The following is an 18,465-nucleotide window of genomic DNA, read 5'->3' on the forward strand; positions in this document are numbered from 1 at the left end:
TCCTCCTTTCCATTTTGGATACTTATTAGACATTTTAAAAAGGAAAGACAGAGAACTTTTGTTTCAATAGTGCCTAGTATAGTGCTCTGAACGTAAGCCCTTCTGTGATGTTGGCCTCAGAACAGTTGACCAGCCTTTCTCTGGGAAGTTTTCCATGTAAATTACAATTCCTGTTCTAGAGGTCTGATCCCTTTGCCTTCCTTCTTCATGATTCACCTCTTGATTATACAGTGATTTCTTAGGTAGCTAAGCAATTATTTATCCTCCCAAAGAGTCCCCATTCTGTGCAGCTTGCTTCTCAGTCATTGGAGCACTTTGAAAGCCAAGTCAGTAACACTTGCCAAATCCCCTATCTGTTTTTGTCTTTTGCGTTACTCAGTCCACCTGTAGACCCAGGCTGGTAATAAATAAATGGTTCAAGAGTTTTCTAATGTATCTTTACTTCTATCTAATATTTATCCTGCAATATAATTTACTTAATAAGAAGGACATACACCTAATTATGAAGTATAGAACCATTACTATGCTTAACCCTCAGCTTGTAATCATACCTGTGAAAGCAGGTCTCAGAGGAAATGTGGCAGTAAGCATGGAAAGGAGGAGGAGAAATGTGAATGTTTACTTCCCTACCTCCCTATTGCTGTACCTCCACACCTATGATTTATCCTAATCATCGTTTTTTTTTTTTAATTTACTTTGGATAGAGTAAACATGGATATCCATGGAATAATGCAAAAGATATGTGAATCTTCCCTATCAGGAAGATTCCCTGGAGTAGCCTGTACCACCTCTGATAGATAGAAATAGGGTTAAAATTATTCTAAAATAGTGATGGGAGCAAATTCCATTACTGTGAAAAAGCACCCTCTTCAACCCTGCCTTACAAAGCAAATATCATGACAATCGATTGGAAGACCTACATTTATTAATACACTGAATGAGACTAGAATGTTCAGAAAAACCTACTTACCAAGAATAAAGTAGACACTATTACAGGGAAATTTATGTTTTTAGGCCATAAGAGATATGGGTGAATAGAAGCAGGCTCACCCCTAACATTTTTGGGATACATGGCAAGAGTACAAATCAAGGACCACGTACTGTATATCTAAATGTTACAAAATCCAGGTCCAAGATGGTGGTGGAGTAGGTAGATGTTATATTCACCTCCTCCCAGGAACAAAGTAGAATTTAAACTAAAATATAGAGCAATCAACTTGAATAACCAACTGAAGACTAATTGAAGAGAATTCTATTTAAGGTACCAATGACATATCTCACAGATCTAGAACAAACAATCCAAAAATGTATGTGGAACTACAAAAGATTCCAAATAACAACAGTAATCTTGAGAAAGAAGAACAAAGGTGAAGGAATCACGCTACCTAATATATCAAACTATCTTACAAGGCTATAGTAATTGAAATAGCATGGTACTGACATAAAAATAGACATAGACCAATGGAACATAATAGAAAGCCCAGAAATAAACTCATGACCTTATGGTCAATTAATATTTGATGAAGTTGGAAAAAACATACAATGGGATAAAGACAGTCTGTCCAATAAATAGTGTTTGAAAAATTGGACAGGTATGTGCAAAAACAATGAAACTAGTTTACTTTCTTATACCATATATAAGAATAAACTAAAAATGGTTAAAGACTAAATGTTAGACTTGAAACCATGAATATCCTAGAAGAAAACCTATCCTAGAAGTAAAGTCTTGGACATTTCTTGAAGCAATATTTTTTTTCTGATATATCTCCTCCAGCAAGGGAAATAAAAGAAAATGTAAATAAAGGTACAACATCAAACTAAGAGTTTTTGCACAACAAAGGAAACCATTGACAAAATGAAAAGACAACCCACTGAATGGGAGAAGATATTGGCCAATGTTGCATCTGAAAAAGGGTTGATATCCAAAATGTTAAAAATTTTATAAAACTCAACTACCTAAAACAATCCAATTAAAACATGAGCAAAGAACATGAGTGGACACTTCTCCAAAGAGGACATACAGATTGCCAAAAAACATATGAAAAGATGCTCAATATCACTAATTATCAGAGAAATCCAAATTAAAATCATAATGAGATACCACTTACATTTGTCAGAATGACTTTCACCAATAAATCAACATACAAGCAGTGCTAGTCAGGATGTTAAGAAAAGGGAACCCTCATGCACTGTTGGTAGGAATGCAGACTGGTACAGCCACTGTGGAAAATAGTATGGAGTTGTCTAAAAAAATCAAAATGGAACTACTTTATGACACAACAATTTCCCTTTTAGGAATTTATATGAAGAAACTGGAAACACTAATTCAAAGGAATATATGCACCCCTATGTTCATTGAAGGAATGCATTATTTACAATAGCCAAGATTTGGAAGCAGCTCAAGTGTCCATCAGTAGATGAGTGGATATAAAGCTGTGGAACACTTATATAATGGAACAATACTCTGCCATAAAAATAAGGAAATCTTAACTTTTGCAACTGCATAGATGGACCTAGAGAGTATATGCTAAGTGAAATAAGCCAGTCAGAGAAAGACAAGTACCATATGATTTCACTTATGTGTGGAATATAATGAACAAAATAAATAAAAACAAAATATAAACAGACTCATAGATACAGAGAACAGACTGATAGCTGTCAGAGGGTCATTTAGAGGCTGGGTAAAAAAAAGTGAAGGGATTAAGCAAAAAAAAAAAAATCTTCAGAGACACAGGCAGTAGTATATTGATTTATAGAGGGAAAGGAGGGGAGGGTAGAGGTACAAGAGGATAAAGGGTGGATAAATGGTGATATAAAGAGACTTGGCTTGGGGTGTTGAATACACAATACAATTGTATTGTACATCGGAAACCTACATACTTTTATGAACCAATATCACCACAATAAATTCAATAAAAATTAAAAAAAAATAAAAATAAATAAATGTTAAAAAGTCCATAAAACATGGTAGACCTTGGCCTGGCCCATGGATCTATCTGTGAACTAAATAAAAATCTGTTACTTAGAATAATTTGGGGAAGCCCATTTTTAAAAAAAATATATTTTATTGATTTTTCACAGAGAGGAAGAGAGAGGGATAGAGAGTTAGAAACATCGATGAGAGAGAATCATCGATCAGCTGCCTCTTGCACATCCCCTACTGAGGACGTGCCCGCAACCAAGGTACATGCCCTTGACCGGAATCGAACCTGGGATCCTTCAGTCCGCAGGCCAACGCTCTATCCACTGAGCCAAACTGGTCCCGGCAAGGGGAGGCCCATTTTTAGAAAAATTAGTTATTTTCTCATTTTGTATGGCATAAATTGTCATTTTCTCCTTTACTATCGATACTTCTGCCCTTGCCCCCTTTGCCCCCTTCTGTGCCTTTGCTCTTTGACTGGGGGAACCCAGTTTTTCTTATGTGTCCTTCTCCCTTTTCTCCCCCTAGGATCTAGATGCTCACCCAGCTACTATCCTTAAAACAACAATAACAGACAAATAAAACAACAACAAAAAAACCCTCTAAGACCACATAGAAAAAAAAAAAGTCTTTGTGCTTTAGTGTTTGTGGTATGAGGAGCCATCAAAAGCATGGAGCTCAATGCAATGGCCCCTCTCACCTGGATTTAAGGGTGATACTAAGTGCTCCCCTTGGAGCACTGCTTCTCAAATCTAATGGCCTACAAATGCTAAGCACCTACCCAAATCCTTATCCTATGGGCATTCATACTTTCCCAGAACCAGTCCTTTTTATGCTTGGTTTTCTGGGAATTAATGGAAGGAAGGGGAACCGTACCTTCCAGACTTTACCAGTTACATTTAGCATATGCAGTAGAAATGGAAGAAGGGAATGGACATAACCTAAGGCAGTTTTAGCGAAATAATGAAGACTGTGATTCTTTACCTGAAAAGAAATGCAAGCAAATAGGAATGGTAGTTGCACTTACATATCACTCTGTGAAAGTACTCCTCATGATTTATTCCTACTCTTGTGGGGCTCATTTCATAGTTAGATTGTTTGGGCACCATAAGTAAATGAACTTATTCATCATAAATAAGCTTTTTACCAAAGGGCATGTTTAAGTAGCATATTTTCAATTTCATGTGCTGGTGGAATATGTATCATCATCAAATGGAGGAATTGCCTATGAAATATTTGTTGTATAATAATGCTTATTGTAAACAAAGCTGTTCCAAGCCTCAACAGGATGCTTATCTCTTAAAACCTCTGCTTGACTCTGCTCTGATTGAAAACATCAGTTCCACACATGGCTGATTATTGTTGTAATTAACAGACTCCCTGGGTTCAAATTCTGGCTCCACCAATTATAACTGTATGACCTCTAAGTCTCAGTTTCTACATCTGTAAAATGGAGATAATATTCCCATGTACCTTATAGGGCTGATATGAGGATTAACTTATATGAGATATATGAACACATATATCCATGCACATTGATTAAAACAGTAGCTGAACATTGTAAGCACTTAATAAATATTTGTTGTTAAAAATATCCAGTTGCTGTGAGCATTTGAGATCTTGCTCTCTGGCATGTGCTGTCAGTTTGGCTCAAGTAAACTTTTTTTTAAACAAACAAACAAACAAACAAAATGCCTAGTTGTCACATGTAGTTCAAGGTTTTTGTGCCTTTAATTATTTTAAGTGATACTGAAAAATCTAGTTAATTCTTAAGTAGTCCTTGAGCTTATCAATCAATGTATGTTATCCAATGTTACACTGGAGAAAAAACAGAGAAGTCATCTAATATTAAACTCACATTAGTGAGACCTGAGCACAGCTCAAGTCTTAAGACACTGTTCTTGTGATAAAACCTTAGATTAAACTGGTACCTTGGAAAGTCTACGAGGACACTGTTCTTGAGCAATAGTCCTGAAATAACACATTTGCATGAGCACAAAAACTTACCACTCATGAACAAATAACTGTAGTTACTAGTTATTGAGAACCTATAGGATGCCAATCACCACACATATGCCCTCCACACATTATCTTATTTGATTCTCACAAAGCATGAGGATCACATGAACAGAAAGTAGTAGGATAGTATTTGGAGATGAGAAAATTGGGTCTCAAAGAAATTAGATCACTTTTATAAATGTCATGCAACAAGGAAGTGAAGTCATATCTATTTGATTCCCAAGATTGTGTTTATTCAACTATGCCACAAACAAAATATTTCAAGAAATAGAGATGATAACTTGAACTGTCTTATGGATTGGTAAGTCAGCTTACTGTTCTATAAGGAACATTGAGAAGAAAGGCTGGGAAAAAATGGGAGCAAAAAGAGGAGAGGAGCTGGACAGTACCACTGTGTGCTGAATGGAGGATGAGGCAAGGAGCAGACATAAAGCTATAACATTTTTACTTCACTTGACCTAGTTCTAGCTGTTGGCAACTGTGTGCTCTAGTGAACACAATTGTTATATGTACAGGGTGGGGCAAAAGTAGAGCTTACAGTTTTGAGTACATGAAACACTGCACAGGTGCTCGCCACATATTATCTTATTTGACCCTCACAACACATGAAAATCACATGAAAAGAAGAGTTTAATATTATATTATTATTTTATAATTATTGTATTATTTTCCATATGAACAAATGTAAACCTACTTTTGCCCCACCCTATATTTTGGAGTGAGCACTGTTTTCTTTATGTTCCAGTCTCATACTTTAATATATTTTATTGATTTTTTACAGAGATGAAGGGAGAGAGATAGCTAGAAATGTCCATGACAGAGAAACATCGACCAGCTGCCTCTTGCACACCCCCTACTGGGGATGTGCCCGCAACCAATGTACATGCCCTTGGCCGGAATCGAACCTGGGACCTTTCAGTCCGCAGACCGACACTCTACCACTGAGCCAAACTGATTTTGGCTCCAGTCTCATACTTTAGAAAGGCCCCTAATATTGTTCCTCTTGTTTAAATAGTTATCTTTGCAAATCTGACTTACTAACTTGGATGTTTTATTTCTTAAAGGTGACAGTCAGGGTTCTTCAAATGAAAGAAACTGTAGAGATTGAGCTGCTTCAGGATTCTGTCCTTAAGAAGAGCTAATTTCATATAATCTATGCTTATTAAAGTGATTTTACCTTGTAATATTTCCAGAGAAATCACGCATTCTATATTTTTCTTGCATAGCACATTGAAGTGTATTGATTTGGGCCTCACACAGTTTGTAATTCAAGCAGGGGCTATGCTGAGATTTACCTTTCAATTATATATGTAAAAAAATAAAAACATGGTAAAGACTGAAGGAGGATGTTTAAATCTCTTTAAGGAGTCAACCTTTTAGTTATCTAATGCATAGGCAAATTAGGAAATATCCTCATCTATTCATTAAAATAAATCTCCTATAATGGTATTTACTTGCCAAGACACAGGATTAAATTGGAATATTTGTGTATCCTTGAAAATAATCTTAAAAATATTCTATATCTGAGTTTTCACTATTACAGAATGGACTTATCTTCATATAGCCTCAGCTGGTGAGATTTTATTTTCTTTCAGTTTCTTCTCTCCTTGTAATGAGTTCTTTCTAATGCTGACTTTCTAGTCTAAACTTATTCACTCTGGTATTGTCCTTAGGCATCCACAATAGTTGGTCAGTGCCCTCTTTATGATAACTCATTATAGTTAAGGATTGTGCATCTTGGCTCTCTTTCACCAGGTTAAACAACTCCAACTCATTTAGACTTTCCTTGTAGGCCTTATTTTCTAATGCTTTAATCTATTTCTGCTTTTCTCTGAATTTTCTCCAATGCTTTGCAGTTGTTTTGAGAAGTAATTTGATGAGCAGGCCTAATCTACATTTTGGCATTGGCTAAATATTTAATAAGGGACTTAAAATTAAGAAAGGTGGTTCAGTGTAGGGGCACAAGCACTGGACAAGGAGTCAGAAGATGAGTTCTGTCCTTGCTCTGCCACTTACTAGGATTGAGCAGAGAGCCACATTTGGTCAAATCATCTAAATGTCTCTAATCATCAGTTGATCATCTGTAAATCTGGGCTAAGTGATCTGCCCTGCCTACCTCCCACAGTGAGGCTCAAATGAGATAAATCTATGTAAAAACACCTTGTTTAGTATCAAAACATTATTCAAACATTGTGTGTGTCAGGCTCCTTTTGTTATATATATTCATTAAAGTTCAGATACCATTCTATAACCAGAAAATGGGGGCACAGATAATTAATTTGCTCCATGTCACACAGCTAGAAAGTAACAGAATCCATGCAGACTGGCTCCAGAGTCCACTATATGCTATGCTGCCTCTACAAATAAACATAAGAGCCATTCGTTTTATGGAGTCTAACCTTCAAAAGCAGTCCACAGGTATATATTACTGGGATAAGAGGATCTATTCAGTCATGGGTAGATAACGGTATGAGAAGCAACCTTTTTAACAGTTAATGTTCAGATGGGTTGTTGAATTAAGGCAGCTGTCCACCAGTGAGGAGTGCCTTATGAACAAAGCAATGCAATAATAGGATTGTTACATCAGGTCAGGTCAATAGTTCATTCATTGTAGTACACACACATCTTCTAGTAGAAGGTGCTCTTATTTCTTAGATTCAGAATCTACAGTTTCTCAATATTCTTTGTGAACCCTGACAACCCTTCATGCTTTCATTTGTCTCTACCTCTGTCTTTTAGTATGTTAATTCTTATAGCTATAAATTTGGAATACTTTTATTTATTTATTTTTTATTGTTTAAAATATTACATATGTCTCATTCCCCCCCCCCCCCCCATCCAATCCCCTAGCACAAGCCCCCACCACGCCAGTATCCATGTCCATTGGTTATGCTTGGGATACTTTTAAAAATAGGTTAACTGTTAAGGACAAATATTAAAGACAGATAGATACCTAATGGAGTCTTTTTATTTATGTTATAGTGTTAAAGGTTGAAAGATATCAAACAAACTTTCTAAAGAAATGTTGGAAGAATTTTGATTTGCTCCATAAGTGTCTAAACACTCACAAGGAAAATTACTGTAGAATCTAATTTTCCTTGTGAGTGTTATGGAGAAGTTGTGCTATATAATACTATATTGATGACCTGCTCATATTTGAACAATTGTACCATATTGAGGTCTTTTCATTATCACCCATTTGATATAGTGTACAATATGAACTCACATTATGTCAAAATCTGATCCATAGGGAATAAAGTTATAGTGGTGTAAATGGCTCTTTTACCTCAGATAGTGGCATTAAGGGTCATTTTGTGGGAGGCTATATAAGTTTCCTTCCATGAAAATAACCTTCCCCTAAAGCTGAAAACACCTTTGAAGAATGAGGCATCTTTTGGAAAAACTGGATACTGACTGAGTTTTAAATGTTATTCCAACCCATGATCTGTATAGTGAATTAAGATAAGTTTGCCAAGAATGGCTAGGAACCAATGAGAAAAGTATTATCTCTGTATATTACTATAGCATTTATTTAAAAATATTTTCTCTAAAGAAATATGTTGAATTTTTTACTTAATTTAAATAATTTATTTAATGAGAAATCTATTTTTATCCAAAAAAACTAAACTTTGGCAATTTTACAATTTCATTAGAATAGGCTTGAGCAGATAGCCACCATCTTAAACTATTGAGAAAAATGTGTGTTTTAATGATCATATCATATGACTGCAGGTAATATTTTGCTCCTTGATGGAAGCATAGCAGTGAAAAGTATTGAAATGTACTTATTCAATATTCAGCCATTTATCCATTTATTTACCCATCCATCTATCCATCCAACACTATGGGCCAGGTATACTGTTGACACTGGTGATACAACAGTGAACAAGACCAACAAGACCCTTACCTCAAAGTAATTATGCACTAGTAGAAATTTCTTAAATGGCAACAAAAACAACCATGAGTTGACAGCTTTATGACAATTTCTTAAAAGAGAGAAAAAAATATGTGAAATTAACTCCCTAGCCTTACCTGGATTTTGCTAAAACATTTCTTTGAAAAATGCTTCCTGAAAATTGTATAGAAAGTATTTTGAGGGATACTGTAAATGTTTATATAGAAGAAAGGAAGATAGAAAGTAAGACATGAAAAGAGAGAACAGGGTTTTTGAAAAATGTTACTTTGGTTTTCCTGAAAAGTGTTGAAAAATAATGATTATTTTCCCATAGCTTTTTATGCTTTTTGAAGCAATAATACCAGCCATGTGAGTTAGAGCAAATATTATTTCCCCCATTGTATAGATGAGTCAGCTGAGGCATAGATATTTAAATGCCCAATATCCCACAGCTATATAGAGTTCAGAATTTTACCCACTTCTTTTTCTATTACATCATGCTGAAAAATCCCAGACTCCAGTACAAGGTCTTATAAAACCCAAAAGATATAACAAAATGTAAGATATTCAGAAAGCCAAAGTCACTAGTACAAAAGAAGGAAAACAAAGTACCGCAAGGAGGATGTTTCTCTGCTGTAGGCTATTAAGTAGGTCACCCACTAAAAGGCTATTTTGGTCTAAAATTTTAGAGGGCATGTAGTACATACACCAACATCACTGACCTGATTCTTCACTTTCAAGATCTAAGAAAATCAAAGGCAATTTTTTAAAGGGAGGTGTGGGTCATTTGGATAGCTCAAGAGAATGTTAGTTGGGAAATTTGATTTAGCCAGGCTAGTGCTCTAGATTTTCTGTGAGGTATGATTCACTAGAGGTGATGCTGTTTTAAGATGGGGACAGCTTTGTATCTCTATAATGCAGAGTCAGCAGTTTCTCCCTCCCTCCCTCCCTCCCTCCCTCCCTCCCTCCCTCCCTCCCTCCCTCCCTCCCTCCCTCCCTCCCTTCCTTCCTTCCTTCCTTCCTTCCTTCCTTCCTTCCTGCCTTCCTTCCTTTTTTTCTTTCTTTCTTTCTTTCTTTCTTTCTTTCTTTCTTTCTTTCTTTCTTTCTTTCTTTCTTTCTTTCTTTCTTCCTTCCTTCCTTCCTTCCTTCCTTCCTTCCTTCCTTCCTTCCTTCCTTCCTTCTTTCTTCTTCTTTCTTTCTTTCTTTCTTTCTTTCTTATTTCTTTCTTTCTTTCTTTCTTTCTTTCTTTCCTTCTCTTCCTCCCCTCCTCCCCCCCTCTTTCTCTTCTCCCCTCCCCTTCCTCCCTCCCCTCCCTTCCTCTCCCATTTCTTTTCTTTTTTCATTCTCTTCTTATGCAGGCGCATCTGACAAATTGTTAATATTTAATTTGCTATAAAACAGCTCTCCCAGACAATGGCTGTTCACTATAATTCCAGTCTCTGAAGCTGTTTTGACCCCCAGGTACACTGGGATTGAATTAGAATGGAAATTTTTCCCTTACAGTTTTGTTTATGGAACCATAGACACTTTGTTATTATCTGGCAATGAAACTACTAAGGAAAACAATATACTTTCACCTCATTTCAATTTGACTCTTTACCTCATTGTATCCATCTGGCTTAGGGTAAAACACTTCTTCTAATATTTTTAATCTTAAATTTAAATATCCAAGCTTAAGAATGATTTTGCCTTAGTCTAAATCTTCTAAATCTTTTTCACTTTGTTCACATTTTAAAAACCATGAACTTTTTTTCTCATATGCTATCTTAAAAATAGTCTTAGATTACATACATAGTTGCCTCTCTCTCCCTCTCTTTTCTTCCCCCCCCCAAAAGAGGGACGGTTTGCAAAAATATACACAAATTTGGAGATTAGTGAATACTGCAATTAGGTTCCTGAAACAAAAACCCTGCCCTTTTGCCTTGCCTGATTCCTTGTCTGTTCCCTGCTGGAAGGATAAGAAAGGAAAGGGACTACTTTGAAAGATTCAGCTATCTATGAAACAGAGATGTGGAAGGATGTGTTTATTTGATAGGTAACATTAAATTGCAGAGACTTCCAGATTAATCATGGTAATGCAATTTTCAACAGCTTAGATTTTCTTTCTTTTCCTGCAGCCACTGGGGAGGAAAAAAGGATTAGAAAGACCATAAAAAACCGTTTGCATGTTTAATCTGGTTGGGTACTTAATTTATTAGCAGAAATGTGAACTGCCTCAGGATGATGATTTAACATGTTGGCTGAGGGGTGGAATAAATCTCACACTTACCTGTTCCAAAATTGTGTTAATCCTTTCGACTTCGCAGTCAATCAGGTATCGCTTTTCCTGTCTCCTGTCCATTTCTTCAATGATGCGCCTGAATTCTTGGACGTCCTTTATGTTTCCCACAGACCTTGCTGTCACTTGCCAATTGTTTTGCACTGCTGCTTCCATAATTGCTTGGAGGATGGAAAATCCTGAATGAAGGAAAGACAGCCATGATAATTTTTTTCTTTAAAAAGTCTTTCTGTAGGTATTAAAAGTTCTATTGAATTTTTATTCACATTTTATTGGGTCTCTGTGAACCTTATCTATTGTGTACAGTAAGCTTAGCCATAACCTCAGCCTTAACCTTCCAGTTGGCAACTCTATCTTGTTTTAAAAGGGAGGAAGATTCTACAACTTGTGGCCACAAGGCTAGGTATTTATCAAGCCTGTACTTAATCAATCACAGCTGAATTTTTTTTATTGACATGCATTATCAAAATATCTATGGAGCCCTAGGTAGTTTTGCTCAGTGGATAGAGCATTGGACTACAGACTGAAGAGTCCTGGGTTCAATTGCAGTCAAGGGCATGTACCTTGATTGCGGTTGCAGGCTTAATGCCTGGCCCTGGTCAGGGCATATGTGTGAAGCAACCAATTGATGTGTCTCTCTCATGTTGATGTTTTTTTCTCTCTCTGTCCTTTCTCCACCCTTCCACTCTCTCTAAAAATCAATAGAAAAATATCCTTGGGTGAGGATTAACAACAACAACAAAAATCTATGAAATAAATGTCAAGATCTTTCTTATATCTGACTACAATCATACCTATTGTAGTTGAAACTCATTTCTTTCATATTTCATAAACATTCTTCAGAATAAAGATAGCTTTAGTAGAGATAGAACCTTTTTATAATATAGCTAATCCTTACATAGGCTCAGTTTTCTTTCTCATGGACTACTACCAATCCAAACAAAGTAAATTATATATTTCAAGTAAAATAAGAAAACCTGACAAAAATTGTCTATTACAAAGATATACAGATTCTTTGATCACAACATTATGAAAAAGTTCAATCATACTAAATCTTCCTGAGTCCTTCTCATTTCTCAGTTAAATTTACCAGGGATTCTTGGTTTCTTTTTAGTTAATTTATATCAGACAACTATTAATTATTAATTACTAATACCCCGGATCTATGCCAAATGGAAAAGAGAAAAAAAAAAGTCTGATACTTAAGTTTTGGTAACCTTTTTGGAGTCAGGGTTTGAGAAGTTGGGAAGAATAGTATATCTTAAAATATGAATCACAGAATAGTACAGAGGTCCCTATGTATTGGTCTTTTAGGCTATTCATGTCTCTAATTTATATCATGCCCCTATTTTTGCTTCTGGTATTAGTCTATAATTTAAGTGTAATTTAATCAACTGCTCACATCATGTTATTTGGGCTATGGTCAAAAGTAACTTCCTTCCTCCCATAAATTTATTTTTTTATTTTATTTTTTAAAAATATATTTTATTAATTTTTTACAGAGAGAAAGGGAGAGAGATAGAGAGGTAGAAATGTTGATGAGAGAGAAACATCGACCAGCTGCCTCTTGCACACCACTTACCGGGGATGTGCTTGCAACCAAGGTACATGCCCCTGACTGGAATGGAACCTGGGACCTTTCAGTCCGCAGGCCAACGCTCTACCACTGAGCCAAACCGGTTTCGGCTCCTCCCGTAAATTTAAATGATTTTCCATTTATATTTAGGTAATGACTAATAGGAGTGGGTGATGAGGATGATTTGCAAAGCCAAAATGATCTGTGGAATAACAATTTTGCTACAGAAATAGAAAATGGAGGAAGCTTGTGCTGCCCTGTGAGCACATTCCAGGTTCAGTGCTATCTTGAGCTCACCCTGTAGTATAAGCAGGCTATGGTTGGGAATCTTCTTCACTGCATCATAGAAAATGGTATTGACATTTGGAGATCACGCTTCAGGAAGATGACAGCAGTGACTCAGCCAGTCATTACAACTCCTTTGTGTGCTGGGTGTATGCAGGAAGAAGATCACAAAAGAGACCCAAGCACTTGGTAATTTCCAAATAGCAATTTCAGCACAGGAGCTCAAAATTACAGGTCAGAGTACATTATCATTGTTTTAAATGTTAATTCTTACTATTTTTAAGCCAATCACACATATTTATTTCTCAGATTTACATATTTGTGTGGGTTTTCAATGTGCTCTTTGTTTCAGTGAGAGTTGAGGACACATGGTAGGCCCATGGGATTAGAAAATAGGCATAGGTAGAAAGAGATTAAAGTATTTGAAAGTCTTTCTTCAGCAGTATACAATAAGGCCTTATTATTTTGAATACCACTAATTATCGATAAGAAATTACGAAAACTCACCAAAGACCAGGTTGAATTTTACTTTGGTACTATTTATGAAGAAAGTATTGACTGAATAATAATGCCAATGAAATTACACAGGGTATCTTCAATATATTTAAATTAAACATTTAAAAAGACCATTTAGCAAAAGAAAAGTTTTTTGTCTGTTGATTCAAAGCTTATATTCTTATAATCTCTGCTATTTAGTCCAGTTCCACCATTTTGGGGCCTAAAGTATAAGTTTAATCCCTTTACCATGTGACAATCCTTCACATTTTGAAAAACAGTTAACATCTCTCCTTACCTTTTTTTTTCTTCAGGCTAACCATGTCCTAATTCTTCAATAATTACTTTTGTGACATGATGATAGGTTCGCTCACTATTCTGTCTTGTCTGGGTATTTGTCAATATTTTATTGATCCTGATATTTCAGATGTGATCTGACCAGTGTGGATGACAATAAGATATTGCTTGATTTATTATACACTGTTATTTTATTAGCCTAGGATTGCTAATATTTTTCAATAGCCACATTATATCATTAATTAATATCAAGTTTGGATACAACTAAAGCATGCAAGTTCTCACTGTAAAAACCTCTGCTCTGTAACAACTTGCCATCCATATATCAAGATTCTTCCATTTCAATATACTTTTATCTTTTCTTTAATTCCTTAACCCATCCCAATCCTCACTTCTTCCTTGCTTACACATTTGCTCAAATCTGGAAGATGGTCTTTCCTACTTATTTAGTATTCTCCTTGTTACTCAAGGCAATTGCACCTGTATGTCCCTATTTCTGGCACTTCCTGCTACACATAGAACTTTGTGGATGATTCTCTTCTCATATGAAGCTTCCCATACTTATTTCTCATTTATTTCCCCAGAGATGAGATTTAAATTCAGGATAAAAGTATTATAAGCAATGAAGAAACAGATTTAAAGTACTGTATGACAGAAATTTAAAAACAAAACTGGAAAAATAAATTATACTCCACACACATGAGGTACTATACTGCTGTTCAAGAAATAGCTCAATCTCTATATAATAAAAGAAATATTTCTGTAATATATTATTACATATAAAAATCCACAAAATAACATGTATAGTATAATTTCATTTTTGTAAAAACATGTTTGTATATGTATAGGAAAAAATTAGAAGGCATTTGCAGTGGTTTTCTCTAGGGTGTAGGATTACCAAGAACTTCGACTTGCACTGTCATCTGTTTATCTAATGCCTGGCTATTTTACAAGAAGGAAGTATCATTTTCTCTAAGAATAAAAACAATAAAAGTTAAAAAATACAACTCAAGCTGTTATCTCAAAGCATAAGCTCCTAGAAGAAAAGCATAAGCTCCTAGAAGACATGGATGGCACATGAGTGCAGCTCTATATGTTGCCTGCTGCCACAAATGAGAGGCCTCTTACTAAACATTGATTTTATACATCTTTTTTATACTTGTTTTTTTAACCATGTGAATGTATTACCTATTCAAAATTACACTGCTTTCATTTAATGAGCTTGGGTTTGGGGCCTCCTGAGCTATGAGACTTGCTCACATTTCTGAGCAAGTCACAACTGTGGTTTAATACTGCAGTATCTGTTATGCAGTTTCTCTGTGTCCTCTTGAGTATGTGGCTGCGTACTTGAGTATGTAGCTGCGTACTAGGGGCAGTGATCACCTCAATTCAATACATGCCAGTGAACATTACAACAACAGCTTGTATTTGTGCCTAATTTATTTTACTTTGTTCCCTGTTGCAGCTGATCAAAGAGAATAAATATTAGTTTGAGGGAGAGAAAAGGAAAGTTTGTCTCTGGAGAAAGAGCAAAAGCAGGCATTGGTGCTTATAGGAGGTGAAGTGTGTAGCACCTCCTATATTTTTGGCTTTGTTAAAATAAGTTTGCTCTTTTAGCAGCTTCAGAATTGTCCTTCACTGTGAGTGAACTTTAACATGCCCAACTTTGCAGTACTGAAAGTTACTTTTATTTAAGCAGCAAATTTTCTCATCCTGATTTCAGACCACTGTTGTTATCCACCTTCTTTTTCATCCTTGTCTTAAAGAATGGGAGTTACACATAGGTAACTGGCTGAATGCTATCAATAGATTGTAATCTGAATTCAACCAAGATAATATAGGAGCATGACAATAGAAGAGTGGCAAGGTGATTGGGATGAAGAACAGGATGCAGCTATGACCAATATAATCTTACTGGATGGTTGTCAAGCAGTTCTTGCTATACAAGGGTGCCATCTGGGTAAAGGCTAGTCTAAGAATGGTATGCTGTACCACCCAAGTCCCCCTTTAGCACTGAATGACTTATTTTCCTAGCTTCTGGAATAATTGTTGGCTGAAGAGTGCTACATAGCTTAAGGTTATATTTGCTTCCAAGGTCAGCCAGTATCTAATAACTGGTTATATTGAGAGTAAAGGCACAACCCTTTTACCCCAAATGGGGTGACTGTAACAACTTCAGAGCTCTTTTAAGGGTAGGCTGAGGTCTTGTTATAACTGAACCACAGCCTATCTTTCTGCCCAAACCTACTTTCTTCTTTCCCTCCAAGTGTCAATAATGAAAGTACTACTCCCCAGTAAACTTTTGCATTCAAATCTCTATCTCAGAATCTGCTTTCAGGGGATTTAATCTGTGGCCATTAGGTTGACCTCATGACAAGGATGGAAACATACAGAAAGGTCTCACATCTATAATTGCCAAAACCATTTTCACAGTGGGAAAGAAGGCCAGGATTTTGCTCAATGTACGAACAAAATAAAAACTGTCACATGCTGAGAAAATTTAGCATATGATCTGAAGACACAGAAGTGCAAGAAACAGATTATTGACATACGGAGTTTGGTAATGAAGACACCCAAGGAAATATAGTTGAGGATAATTCTTTCTGCTTTGCATCTTCCTGCAGGGTTAACACTACGTATTGCTGCTCGAGAACTTCTATCAGATCTCTCAGAGCCACACCATCTTTAATTCTGACATGGTTTCTAGCAGTACCCCAAATGATGGTGGTCTCTAATATTGACAAATGGGTTTCTTGTGAGTGTTGATATTTATAGAAGTCTGTGCCTGCCTGGGATTTTCCATAAAGCCTAAAAAGAGATTGCTGACCCTCTGAAAATGCTCTAGAAAGGCAAGTTGATGAACAGGAATATTCAGAGGGCAGGTCAATATTTGTCCCATTGTTCTGTGTTAGAAACTGCCTATTCAGTGTTTGCAGGTTAAAAAAGAGGCTCAAATTGGCCCATGAAAATTCTTGTGGTCTGTACTTTTCAATCATAGAATCACACAGCATTACAGGCTAGGACAACTCTGATAGATGACTCAGAGTGGCAGGATAGAATTTTTAAAACTCTGGAATCATTTTTTTTCAAATGAAATTTTTATGGAAGCGCAATATGAGATAGATAAAAGTGGAGCTGCTGTGGTTTAGGGGGTAAGCATTTAGAGAGGAGAAGTGACTTGGTCAAGATCACACAGTAAGTTCAGAGTCAGATACAAAACTAAGGAAGTAGGGCTGGGACTAAGGTGAGGGGAGAGAAGCACTAAGGGCACAAACATTTTTTTTGTTTGTCTTTTTCCCAACTGTGTTGAGGCATAAAAGGAATTGTATATATTTAAGTTGTACAACTTAATGGTTTGATATACATATACATTGTGAAATGATCATCACAATGAAGCAAATGAGTATATCCATCATCTCACATAATTATAATTTTATTCTTCTTTTTTTGTGAGAACACTTAATATTTACCCTCTTAGTAGATTTCAAATATACAATACAGTATTAACTATCATCACCGTGATGTACATTAGATCACCAGAACTCCTTCACCTGGCGTAACTGAAACTTTGTACCCTTTGACCCTTTGCATCTTCCACCATTGTTGTCACTACCTATTGTTACCCATAAACCCACTTCCCCCATCTTCTCAAGAAAATACCTTCTGAGAGTTGTGCAAGTGTAGCCTTACTTGTCTTACCCCATCCTGGAAACAAGTCTCTTCACTTCCAAGTTAGTGCTTTTTCAAGAACTTCATGCTGCCCAACCTACTTTATAGGTCTCATTTCAGGATGCCCCTTGGCAATGTTATAAAGTAGACAGAGCTTTTCTCTTTGTGTGCACTTTCATCTTTTGATGCTACGGCAGATCATGATATTCCCTATCTACTCAGTACTCCAACTAGACCTACCATCACCACTTCTTGCTTTTCCTTTCTTCCTTCCCACATCAAAATTTCCCTGTCCTATGTTCCATTCGCTCAGCAGTCTGTCATTTGCCAAGTGCCAAGCATAAGAATGGCTTATGGCTTAATGTGTTACACTTTCAGCTGAAGCAGTTGCATTTTAGCAGTGGCCTTAACACAAGCAAGTTTGGAAGGAAAAGAAAAGAGGATGTTGAACATTGTTTGGGGGGTCTTACCATTTGATGATGTGCTTTATGGTTTTTAGGCTATGGCATTTAACAAAGGAACAGTTGGTAGCTTTGTGTACATTTCAGGTGCCAGTGTAAAACAGGTGCCCAGAGGTTATTAGTGTCCATCCTGCCTATATTACTCAAATGAATTCAGTAAAAAGGTATTACTCTATTTTTATGTGTTTTCACTTCTTGCTTCTCAACTCTGGTTGTACCTTATAATCACCTTGAGAACTTTAAAAATTAATGTCTAAGCTTCAGCCTGGACCAATTAAATCAGAATCACTGGAAGTGATTTTTAGGCTTTATTTTGTTTTATCTTACATTCCCTGGGTGATTCTCATGTATAAACAGCGTTGAGAACTCATCTATTCTAATGGCTACCCAGTATAAGTGAGGAATATAGAAGTAGGTCTGTTTCCTTAAGTGTCCTTCATGACTGGCAGAAATGTGCTGGGTGAGAAAAGCGTGATTTGAGAAGGATTATATACCATCCAGAAGTAAACAAACAAAGGCACAGAGGCAAGAGTGGGAAGTACTAGCTAGGGTTATAAAATACTTCTTTTG

General features: G+C 36.2%; 1 protein-coding gene across 6 annotated transcripts in view; it reads right to left on the bottom strand.

Moving 5' to 3' along the window:
• The window catches only part of GRIA3 (glutamate ionotropic receptor AMPA type subunit 3), a 327,676-nt gene that overhangs the window by 159,593 nt on the left and 149,618 nt on the right, over nucleotides 1–18,465 (bottom strand). For all 6 annotated transcript variants that reach the window (XR_004988881.2, XR_004988882.2, XM_045583555.1 and 3 more), the window contains exon 4: nucleotides 11,104–11,291. Coding sequence is in view for 4 of the 6 variants with exons in the window: in XM_045583555.1 (XP_045439511.1) it covers nucleotides 11,104–11,291 (188 nt within the window). In the remaining 2 variants the exon portion in view is untranslated. The remainder of the gene's footprint in view (nucleotides 1–11,103; nucleotides 11,292–18,465) is intronic.

This window comes from Pipistrellus kuhlii, unplaced genomic scaffold, assembly GCF_014108245.1.
Source record: "Pipistrellus kuhlii isolate mPipKuh1 unplaced genomic scaffold, mPipKuh1.p scaffold_m20_p_19, whole genome shotgun sequence".
NCBI classification, from domain to species: Eukaryota; Metazoa; Chordata; class Mammalia; order Chiroptera; family Vespertilionidae; genus Pipistrellus; species Pipistrellus kuhlii.